Source organism: Pecten maximus, chromosome 11 (assembly GCF_902652985.1).
Source record: "Pecten maximus chromosome 11, xPecMax1.1, whole genome shotgun sequence".
NCBI lineage: Eukaryota > Metazoa > Mollusca > Bivalvia > Pectinida > Pectinidae > Pecten > Pecten maximus.
Genome location: NC_047025.1, coordinates 41157922 through 41171173, shown reverse-complemented (window position 1 = coordinate 41171173; position 13252 = coordinate 41157922). Strand labels below are relative to the sequence as shown.

The window sequence follows — 13252 nt, the reverse complement described above, 5'->3', positions numbered from 1 at the left end:
AATACATACAATCTTCGACAGTCTATCACTGAAAATATATACAATCTTCGACAGTCTATCACTGAAAATACATACAATCTTCGACAGTCTATCACTGAAAATACATACAATCTTCGACAGTCTATCACTGAAAATACATACAATCTTCGACAGTCTATCACTGAAAATAGATACAATCTCCGACAGTCTATCACTGAAAATACATACAATCTTTGACAGTCTATCACTGAAAATATATACAATCTTCGACAGTCTATCACTGAAAATATATACAATCTTCGACAGTCTATCACTGAAAATATATACAATCTTCGACAGTCTATCACTGAAAAAACATACAATCTCCGACAGTCTATCACTGAAAAAACATACAATCTATAAAGTCTATCACTGAACACACAAGGAAATCTCTCAAGTCCAATGACCACGCAAGGTATACAAGGCGACCACCATATCTGACGTTATAAAATCTAGTTCCAATGAATGTTTCACAAAACAGCTAAAAATCAAATGTCAAACAGCATATATATGAAAACATGACTTTTAAACAGGACCAAACAAACAATAATCTTCTGACATTATAAATTTCTATCATCAACCTGTCAGTTGTTACCTTCACAGCTGGGGACTTGACCTTGCCATGTTCCATTGGGAAGACAGATAAGACCAGGGTGGCCTGTCAGTCTGTAACCATGGTTACAGTGGTAGTGGCAAGAGTTTTCTGGAAAGTTGTCGCACGGAACACCATTGTCAGGACGCTCATCACGTACTCTGCCTTGTACATGGAACTTCCTGCCAAAGGGAATGCTGGGTAACTCCTCACATTGCTGTACTAATCAAACAGACAAAAATCATGATTACATGCAGTATCTATATACTTTATACCTCACAAAATGCCTCTAAATACTTGGACATGAGTTTGTATCAAATGGTTTTTACTTACTAATCCTCCCTATAGTGGAGGAATTAGTCATCCTCGGTTTTTCACCCTAAATTAAGAGAAACATTTATCAATAAAACTCCTTTAATCATTGATTTTAAAATCCTACCAAAGTCTCCAGAATGAGCATCTCAAACTATGTATAGTATTAGTTTGTCAAAGACATCCATTAATGTATTGTTCTTGAAAAAATTGAAAAAAAAAATTGTTTTAAACCTTTTTTTGGAACAAAATTTTAAGAAATTAAGAAAAATAAAAACAAAAAAAAATTATAATGGGGGGGAGGAAACAAAATATTCAAAAATTTTCCCGGCGGTATGAAATTTTAAAACCAAGGGAATTTTTAACAACAGAAAAAAGGATAAAGAAAAGGGGGGAAAAAATTTAAAAGGTTAAAAAACCCAGTTTATCCCGTTAAATGGAGGGGGGTAGGATTTTAAAAAAGGTTCCGGTTTTGGTGATAAGGGATTTAAACAGACCGGCTTTGGACAGGTCCCCGGGAGTTTTTTTTAAAAGGGAAAAAAGGGAAAAAGGGAAAACCCCCTTAAAGCGGTACCCCCTTTAAAAATATAAAACAGGAAGGTTAAAAACAAATTTAAAAACCATTTTTTTTATAAAGGTAAAAAAAACCCCGGGGTCCCCGATTTAACATTTCCCCAGGCTATAAAGGGTTAACAGGTCCCCCAAATTTATAAACAGATAAATGTAAAAAGGGGTTCCCCCCGAGTTATAACATTATCCGGGCCCTTAAATGAAAGGGGGGCCCCCCCGATTTAAAACAGAGACCGGGTTTTAAAAATGTGACAGGAAACCCCCGGGTTTATAACAGTAAAAAAAATGTAGACGGGTCCCCCCGATTTTAAAAACAGTATAAAAGTGGGACGGGGTCCCCGATTTAAAAAACCCGGTATAAATTTTAGACAGGTCCCCCGGGTTTAAAAATACCGGATAAAAAAGTAAAAAGGTCCCCCCCGGGGGTTATAACAGAAAAATTAACCCCCAGGTTTAAAAAATTGTGGGACGGGTTTTACCCCCGATTTAAAACCCAGTATACCAGGCTAAAAGGGAGACGGTCCCCCCGAGTTATAAACGGGTTAAATGTAACAGGCCCCCCGAGTTAAACAATACCAGGAAAAATGTAGACAGGCCCCCCCCCCCCCTTATTTTAAAAAACAGTATCCCAAGGCTAAAAGGTAAACAGGTCCCCCCGGGTTTTAACAGTATAAAGGAAAAGGTGACGGTCCCCCGATTTAAAACCCGTTTTAAATGTAGACGGGGAAACCCCGAGTTAAAACGGGAAAACCGGGGCTAAAAATTTAAACCGGTACCCCCGAGTTAAAACCATTATACCAGGCTAAAATGTAGAAGGACCCCCGATTTAAAACAGAAATAAATGAAAGGGGGCCCCGGGGTTTAACCCCGGGCGCCCCATTTTATAACGGGAAAAATGTAGACAGGTCCCCCCTTTAAAAACATTTTTAACCCAGGCTAAAATGTAGCCCGGGAAACCCCCATTTAAACATATAAATGAAACCCGGTTTACCCCGGTTTTCCCTTTAAAAAACCACCCCTTTAAAATTGCCCCAAGGTCCCCCGATTCCCCCCTTAAAAGCCCCCCCCACCCCCCAAAGTAACCCCATTTTACCCCCAGTATAACCTTTACAAATTTTTTAACAGGTCCCCCCCCAAAGTTTCCCCCTTTTAAAAATTGTAAAAATTCCCCCTTGCGTATTTCCAGGCGAAATTCCATTACCCCATTTCCCTTTTCCCTCTAAATTTTTAACCCCCCCCCCAATTATAACAAAAAAATTAAAATCCCCCCCCCTTTCCCCCCCATAAAATTTAAACTTCCCCCATTTTTTCTATAAATGTCCCCCCAACCCCATTACCCCCTTTAACCGGTTTAAAAATTAACCCCCCAACCCCCCCTTTAGTTTCCCCCCCCTATTTGTTTTCCGGGAACCCCGAGTTATAACAGTATACCAGGCTATAAATGTAGACAGGTACCCCCGAGTTATAACAGTATACCAGGCTATAAATGTAGACAGGTACCCCGAGTTATAACAGTATACCAGGCTATAAATGTAGACAGGTTCCCCGAGTTATAACAGTATATATACATGTACCAGGCATCATATAACATAGAACAGTGATGTAGTAGGTGTGTCAAGGTAATGATGTTAACTCATGGAGTCCTCACTAAATACATTACAAGCTGAAAACTTCAAACAGATTAAGTGACTTTCTGGGAAATGGCTCAAGTCAATAATTCACAAGAACTGAATGGGTAAATGAGCGTTTCATTCTGATCTTCCAGAGTTTCTTCCCTTTGTTTCACTTGTAGGTTCGGCTGATCACTTACCTTCACATGTAAAACCATTACCATGGTAACCTGCTTTACAAACACAATGGTAGTCACCTGACCTTGTTCCACAGGCACATTGAGCATGCTCAGAACAGTCCATGTGGCATGTAGATTGGTCAGAAAGGAAATGCCAGTTCTCTTTCTGTTGGTCTGACAATAAACAAATTACATCATGTCTTTGTGATAACCCCTCCATGCAAATTTACTGAAACATAAGCCTTCAATCATGACCAAATTCCATTATTCAGTACAAATTTCGTTTAAAAACAATAAATTTGATATTGAAACTACTTGAAAGTCAAGGTATCCAGATGGCTGAAATCACATACCATAAACTATCAATTATCTTTTTGAACTTTCAACATATTATATAACAACTGGTAAATAATAACTGTTTCTTACTGAGAAAATTTCTCTAGCCAAGGGTCCTGGGTTTGATCCCCAGGGGAGATATAATGACCTCTGTTACAGGTATATGAACCTAAAAGTAACAACATCAGTTGAACTTCATTTTTTGTCACAACTCACCAAGGTGTAGAGAACGGGCAAGTTGTTCAAAAGCCCTAAAGTTGGGTAGATGATAAGTATGATTGGGAAGGGGAGAGGCTATGGATGCTAGCTCAGAGACATCAGCATTCTGAATCCCAAAGGTGAAGATCTCTAGCTGTGGTCCCCAAACAGTGACATTCCATGTAGAGTTCCATTGGAGAGATCGGAGCTCTACCGATGCCCGGACTGGTGGCAGTCCGATATTAGACCTCCCGTCAGTCAACACAAACACCGCCTTCTTGGCACGTCGGCGGGACGAGTACAGGACGTTACGAGTTGTCACTAAGGCATCATGTGTCGCTGTAAAACCAGACAACTGTCGTCTCATCAGCTTCTGTCTTATCCGCCTCATCAATGAACATTTGTCCTCCAAAGTCTCCCCAAGGTCATTGATATCCACACTTGGCACGGTGCTGTATGTTATAATGGCCACCCGTGTGTTATCATTGTCTACTGTAAAATGTTGAAGAACTGACCTGACAAAAGCAAGCATGGCTCCCCAACCCTCGGTCATCACACTTGCTGACCGGTCCAAAACAAATACCAGATCCACTTTATAATCAGAGTAATGTTGGTAGAACTCTGATAAAACCTGGTGACCTTGTTCCACAATGTCTGACCCCTGGTCAGTGGACTGGCCATGGGATGGTGTGCTGGACAGAAGCAGTAGAAGAGTTAACATCATCAAAAACATCACTAGGCCGTTGTCCACATCAGCCCAGCCGTCTTCCACAGATCAGAGTCTGAAACAACAATATTTACAGTTGAAACATGCAAGCTTATATATCACACCAAAGTCTCAGGGCAAGATGTGATTGTCTTATAAAACAAAATGTCAAACAACACAGGTGTATAGAACAGGAGAAGGACTGCATGGATCCTCCAAACTCTACACAATCTAACAATTTAAGCCTCCAAACTCTACACAATCTAACGACTAAAGCCTCCAAACTCTACACAATCTAACGATTAAGCCTCCAAACTCTACACAATCTAACGACTAAAGCCTCCAAACTCTACACAATCTAACGAATAAAGCCTCCAAACTCTACACAATCTAACGATTTAAACCTCCAAACTCTACACAACCTAACGATTTAAACCTCCAAACTCTACACAATCTAACGATTTAAACCTCCAAACTCTACACAATCTAACGACTAAAGCCTCCAAACTCTACACAATCTAACGAATAAAGCCTCCAAACTCTACACAATCTAACGAATAAAGCCTCCAAACTCTACACAATCTAACGATTTAAACCTCCAAACTCTACACAATCTAACGATTTAAACCTCCAAACTCTACACAATCTAATGACTAAAGCCTACAAACTCTACACAATCTAACGACTAAAGCCTCCAAACTCTACACAATCTAACGACTAAAGCCTCCAAACTCTACACAATCTAATGACTAAAGCCTCCAAACTCTACACAATCTAATGATTTAAGCCTCCAAACTCTACACAATCTAACGATTTAAACCTCCAAACTCTACACAACCTAACGATTTAAACCTCCAAACTCTACACAATCTAACGACTAAAGCCTCCAAACTCTACACAACCTAACGACTAAAGCTTCCAAACTCTACACAATCTAACGATTTAAACCTCCAAACTCTACATAATCTAACGACTAAAGTCTCCAAACTCTACACAATCTAACGACTAAAGCCTCCAAACTCTACACAATCTAACGATTTAAACCTCCAAACTCTACACAATCTAACGACTAAAGCCTCCAAACTCTACACAATCTAACGATTTAAGCCTCCAAACTCTACACAATCTAATGATTTAAGCCTCCAAACTCTACACAATCTAACGACTAAAGCCTCCAAACTCTACACAATCTAACGACTAAAGCCTCCAAACTCTACACAATCTAACGACTAAAGCCTCCAAACTCTACACAATCTAACGATTCAAGCCTCCAAACTCTACACAATCTAATGACTAAAGCCTCCAAACTCTACACAATCTAACGATTAAAGCCTCCAAACTCTACACAATCTAACGACTAAAGCCTCCAAACTCTACACAATCTAACGACTTAAAGCCTCCAAACTCTACACAATCTAACGATTTAAGCCTCCAAACTCTACACAATCTAATGACTAAAGCCTCCAAACTCTACACAATCTAACGACTAAAGCCTCCAAACTCTACACAATCTAATGATTTAAAGCCTCCAAACTCTACACAATCTAACGACTTAAAGCCTCCAAACTCTACACAATCTAACGACTAAAGCCCCCAAACTCTACACAATCTAACGACTAAAGCCTCCAAACTCTACACAATCTAACGACTAAAGCCTCCAAACTCTACACAATCTAACGACTAAAGTCTCCAAACTCTACATAATCTAATGACTAAAGTCTCCAAACTCTACATAATCTAATGACTAAAGTCTCCAAACTCTACACAATCTAATGACTAAAGCCTCCAAACTCTACATAATCTAACGACTAAAGCCTCCAAACTCTACACAATCTAACGACTAAAGCCCCCAAACTCTACACAATCTAACCATTTAAGCCTCTAAACTCTACACAATCTAACGACTTAAAGCCCCCAAACTCTACACAATCTAACCATTTAAACCTCCAAACTCTACACAATCTAACGATTCAAGCCTCCAAACTCTACACAATCTAACCATTTAAACCTCCAAACTCTACACAATCTAACGATTTAAGCCTCCAAACTCTACACAATCTAACGACTAAAGCCTCCAAACTCTACACAATCTAATGACTAAAGCCTCCAAACTCTACACAATCTAACGATTTAAAGCCTCCAAACTCTACACAACCTAACGATTTAAAGCCTCCAAACTCTACACAATCTAATGATTTAAGCCTCCAAACTCTACACAATCTAACGACTAAAGCCTCCAAACTCTACACAATCTAACGACTAAAGCCTCCAAACTCTACACAATCTAACGATTTAAGCCTCCAAACTCTACACAATCTAACGATTTAAGCCTCCAAACTCTACACAATCTAACGACTAAAGCCTCCAAACTCTACACAATCTAATGACTAAAGCCTCCAAACTCTACACAATCTAATGATTTAAACCTCCAAACTCTACACAATCTAACGACTAAAGCCTCCAAACTCTACACAATCTAACGACTAAAGCCTCCAAACTCTACACAATCTAACGATTTAAGCCTCCAAACTCTACACAATCTAATGATTTAAGCCTCCAAACTCTACACAATCTAACGATTTAAACCTCCAAACTCTACACAATCTAATGACTAAAGCCTCCAAACTCTACACAATCTAACGATTAAAGCCTCCAAACTCTACACAATCTAACGATTTAAGCCTCCAAACTCTACACAATCTAACGATTTAAGCCTCCAAACTCTACACAATCTAACGACTAAAGCCTCCAAACTCTACACAATCTAACGATTTAAACCCCCAAACTCTACACAATCTAACGACTAAAGCCTCCAAACTCTACACAATCTAACGACTAAAGCCTCCAAACTCTACACAATCTAACGATTTAAACCTCCAAACTCTACACAATCTAATGATTAAGCCTCCAAACTCTACATAATCTAATGATTTAAGCTATCAGGCTAACATTGATCTACTCAGCCACCATTCTATAAGACCACATGCCCCTCATATGTCCCTTTTGTCCCTGATTGAAGAAAAATTGCAATGACCAGACCAGGACTCACGCTGGACATCTGAACTCTAGATAGGTACTGACCAGACCAGGACTGGAGCTGGACATCTGAACTCTAGATAGGTACTGACCAGACCAGGACTGGAGCTGGACATCTGAACTCTAGACATGCAGGTACTGACCAGACCAGGACTGGAGCTGGACATCTGACTGACAGGTACTGACCAGACCAGGACTGGAGCTGGACATCTGACTGACAGGTACTGACCAGACCAGGACTGGAGCTGGACATCTGAACTCTAGACAGGTACTGACCAGACCAGGACTGGGGCTGGACATCTGACTGACAGGTACTGACCAGACCAGGACTCACGCTGGACATCTGAACTCTAGACAGGTACTGACCAGACCAAGACTGGGGCTGGACATCTGACTGACAGGTACTGACCAGACCAGGACTGGAGCTGGACATCTGACTGACAGGTACTGACCAGACCAGGACTGGAGCTGGACATCTGACTGACAGGTACTGACCAGACCAGGACTGGAGCTGGACATCTGACTGACAGGTACTGACCAGACCAGGACTCCCACTGGACATCTGAACTCTAGACAGGTACTGACCAGACCAGGACTGGAGCTGGACATCTGAACTCTAGACAGGTACTGACCAGACCAGGACTCCCACTGGACATCTGAACTCTAGACATGCAGGTACTGACCAGACCAGGACTGGGGCTGGACATCTGAACTCTAGACAGGTACTGACCAGACCAGGACTGGAGCTGGACATCTGAACTCTAGACAGGTACTGACCAGACCAGGACTCCCACTGGACATCTGAACTCTAGACATGCAGGTACTGACCAGACCAGGACTGGGGCTGGACATCTGAACTCTAGACAGGTACTGACCAGACCAGGACTGGGGCTGGACATCTGAAGTCTAGACAGGTACTGACCAGACCAGGACTCCCACTGGACATCTGAACTCTAGACAAGTACTCTGACCAATTAATGCTACATGGCCAATGTCCCTTCCTTTGTACACTAAGAACACGCGAAATTAAATCCCCATTTCTGACTGTTTTGGTCTATATCCATAAAGTATCACACAAACCTGAGAATCATTTATTTAAATGTGCAGAAAATAAGTATTTGTCTTTTTCAGTTTTAATCAGCAATGAACATAAATGCCATCCCAAAGTTTTGTTATTTCGTGCTGTACATCAAGTCCCACTGTAATGGCTCTGTGACACCAAAGCTTCAGTTTCATTGGTTACTGACATAGTACACTAACCAATGATAATGCTGGCCTTTGTCTCATTATGCTAAGATAAGTTTTTATATTGAAACAAATTTGAAATGTTTCAAATGTTTAGAGATATCATCAAACAAATTAGATATTTCTAAATGAAACTTAAATAACTTTTAATCCTTATTTCTACACTTATCTCAGTTGGTTTGAGAATTAAAGAACAACCATTTATTTTAGGAAAAAAGACACCTCAATTGTAACACTGTGTTATATTTTCAACTTTGCTCCATACCCTGAAAACATTGTTATTCCATTGAACAATTTCATATTCACACATGCAGGGACAATATAATAGTATATACGTCCTTGGTTAAAGTCAACAGTAATTTCTCATAACTGTTTTGATTTCAGAACAGATAAGTTAATAATATAACTGATTGTCGTACATGGATATTAGGACTGATTGTCATACATGGATATAAGGACCGATTGTCGTATGTGGATATTAGGACAGATTGTCGTACGTAGATATTAGGACTGATTGTCGTACGTGGATATGAGGACAGATTGTCGTACGTGGATATTAGGACTGATTGTCGTAGGAGGATATTAGGACGGATTGTCATACATGGATATTAGGACTGATTGTCGTACATGGATATTAGGACTGATTGTCGTACATGGATATTAGGACTGATTGTCATACATGGATATTAGGACCGATTGTCGTATGTGGATATTAGGAGATTTGTCCTACATAGATATTAGGACTGATTGTTGTACGTGGATAGTAGGACAGATTGTCGTACATGGATCTTAGGACAGATTGTTGTACATGGATATTAGGACTGATTGTCGTATGTGGATATTAGGACTGATTGTCGTACATGGATCTTAGGACTGATTGTTGTACATGGATCTTAGGACTAATTGTCGTACATGGATATTAGGACTGATTGTCGTACATGGATATTAGGACTGATTGTCGTATGTGGATATTAGGACTGATTGTCGTACATGGATATTAGGACTGATAGTCGTATGTGGATATAAGGACTTATTGTCGAACATGGATATTAGGACTGATTGTCGTATGTGGATATTAGGACTGATTGTCGTACATGGATATTAAGACTGATTGTCGTACATGGATATTAGGACTGATTGTCGTATGTGGATATTAGGACTGATTGTCGTACATGGATATTAGGACTGATTGTCGTATGTGGATATTAGGACTGATTGTCGTACGTGGATATTAGGACAGATTGTCGTACATGGATATTAGGACTGATTGTCGTATGTGGATATTAGGACTGATTGTCGTACATGGATATTAAGACTGATTGTCGTACATGGATATTAGGACTGATTGTCGTATGTGGATATTAGGACTGATTGTCGTACATGGATATTAGGACTGATTGTCATATGTCGATATTAGGACTGATTGTCGTACGTGGATATTAGGACGGATTGTCGTATATGGATATTAGGACTTATTGTCGTCCATGGATATTAGGACTGATTGTCGTAGGAGGATATTAGGACTGATTGTCCTACGTGGATATTATGACTGATTGTCGTACATGGATATTAGGACTGATTGTCGTATGTGGATATTAGGACTGATTGTCGTACGTGGATATTAGGACTGATTGTCGTACATGGATATTAGGACTGATTGTCGTACATGGATATTGAGAAAAATTGTTGTACATGGATATTAGGACTGAATGTCATACATGGATATTAGGACTGATTGTCGTAGGAGGATATTAGGACTGATTGTCCTATGTGGATATTAGGACTGATTGTCGTATATGGATATTAGGACTGATTGTCGTACGTGGATATTAGGACAGATTGTCGTATGTGGATATTAGGACTGAATGTCATACATGGATATTAGGACTGATTGTCGTACATGGATATTAGGACTGATTGTCGTACATGGATATTAGGACTGATTGTCGTAGGAGGATATTAGGACTGATTGTCCTATGTGGATATTAGGATTGATTGTCGTACATGGATATTAGGACCGATTGTTGTACATGGATATTAGGACTGAATGTCATACATGGATATTAGGACTGATTGTCGTAGGAGGATATTAGGACTGATTGTCCTATGTGGATATTAGGACTGATTGTCGTATATGGATATTAGGACTGATTGTCGTACGTGGATATTAGGACAGATTGTCGTATGTGGATATTAGGACTGAATGTCATACATGGATATTAGGACTGATTGTTGTACATGGATATTAGGACTGATTGTCGTAGGAGGATATTAGGACTGATTGTCCTATGTGGATATTAGGACTGATTGTCGTACATGGATATTAGGACCGATTGTTGTACATGGATATTAGGACTGAATGTCATACATGGATATTAGGACTGATTGTCGTAGGAGGATATTAGGACTGATTATCCTATGTGGATATTAGGACTGATTGTCGTATATGGATATTAGGACAGATTGTCGTATGTGGATATTAGGACTGAATGTCATACATGGATATTAGGACTGATTATCGTACGTGGATATTAGGACTGATTGTCATACATGGATATTAGGACCGATTGTCGAACATGAATATTAGGACCTATTGTCGTACATGGATATTAGGACCGATTGTCGTACATGGATATTAGGACTGATTGTCATACATAGATATTAGGACTGATTGTCATACATGGATATTAGGACTGATTGTTGTACATGGATATTAGGACTGATTGTCGTACATGGATATTAGGACTGATTGTCGTACATGGATATTAGGACTGATTGTCGTACATGGATATTAGGACGGATTGTTGTATGTGGATATTAGGACTGATTGTCGTACATGGATATTAGGACTGATTGTCGTACATGGATATTAGGACATATTGTCGTATGTGGATATTAGGACTGATTGTCGTACATGGATATTAGGACTGATTGTCGTACATGGATATTAGGACGGATTGTTGTATGTGGATATTAGGACTGATTGTTGTACGTGGATATTAGGACAGATTGTCGTACATGGATCTTAGGACTGATTGTCGTACATGGATATTAGGACATATTGTCGTACGTGGATATTAGGACTGATTGTCGTACATGGATATTAGGACTGATTGTCATACATGGATATTAGGACCTATTGTCGTACATGGATATTAGGACTGATTGTCGTACATGGATATTAGGACTGATTGTCGTACATGGATATTAGGACTGATTGTTGTATGTGGATATTAGGACTGATTGTTGTACGTGGATATTAGGACAGATTGTCGTACATGGATCTTAGGACTGATTGTCGTACATGGATATTAGGACATATTGTCGTACGTGGATATTAGGACTGATTGTCGTACATGGATATTAGGACTGATTGTCGTACATGGATATTAGGACTGATTATTGTACGTGGATATTAGGACTGAATGTCATACATGGATATTAGGACTGATTGTTGTACATGGATATTAGGACTGATTGTCGTATGTGGATATTAAGACTGATTGTGGTACGTGGATATTAGGACGGATTGTCATACATGGATATTAGAACTAATTGTCGTACATGGATATTAGGACTGATTGTCGTATGTGGATATTAGGACTGATTGTCGTACATGGATATTAGGACTGATTGTCGTACGTGGATATTAGGACTAATTGTCGTACATGGATATTAAGACTGATTGTCGTACATGGATATTAGGACTGAAATTTCGTATGTGGATATTAGGACGATTGTCGTATGTGGATATTAGGACTGATTGTCGTACGTGGATATTAGGACTGATTGTCGTACATGGATATTAGGACTGATTGTTGTATGTGGATATTAGGACTGATTGTCGTACGTGGATATTAGGACTGACTGTCGAACATGGATATTAGGACGGATTGTCGTACATGGATATTAGGACTGACTGTCGTCCATTGATTAGGACTGTCACGAGGGCATGTTCGTTTATTAAATGTAAAATTTCTAACATATATTTTGACGGACTGCAGATGTTAATACAGGCCTTGGAAGTCTTTGTGAAGACTCGTCTGAAAACAATTTAGAATCAGGTCTGTCTTTAACGAGCAACGCCGGTCCAACCGTTTGGACCGCAAAAACGAAAACGGCACAGGCTTACCTGCTGAAGTGAAGAAACTGTTATCCCTTTCAGGCAATTAAATCTCCACGTAAATCTTGTCAAGTAGAGAAATCTTTACACCAATCTTGTCCTTTTCCAGTAAAGGGATCGTTTGATATAAATCCTATTTTAAAAAGATTTTTCACACAAATCTTGTCAAGATTTTGTCACACAAATCTAGACGAGTAAAGGAAAGCGTCACACAAATCTAGGCCAGAACAGAAAATCGCCACACTGATGCTGTTAAAATTAAACCGCAAGGGTCCCTACCTTGTGTGACGCACGGGCCGTAGACACGCGCGGTCCCGGTGTACCAGT

General features: G+C 39.7%; 1 protein-coding gene across 1 annotated transcript in view; it reads right to left on the bottom strand.

The window, feature by feature from the left end:
* LOC117338613 (sushi, von Willebrand factor type A, EGF and pentraxin domain-containing protein 1-like) overlaps positions 1-13038 on the bottom strand; it is a 41026-nt gene extending 27988 nt beyond the window's left edge. The window contains 4 exon segments of the mRNA XM_033899971.1: positions 614-832; positions 3303-3455; positions 3834-4597; positions 12935-13038. Coding sequence (XP_033755862.1) covers positions 614-832; positions 3303-3455; positions 3834-4536 — 1075 coding nt within the window. The 5' untranslated portion in view covers positions 4537-4597; positions 12935-13038.
* Between the last annotated feature and the right edge of the window lie 214 nt (positions 13039-13252).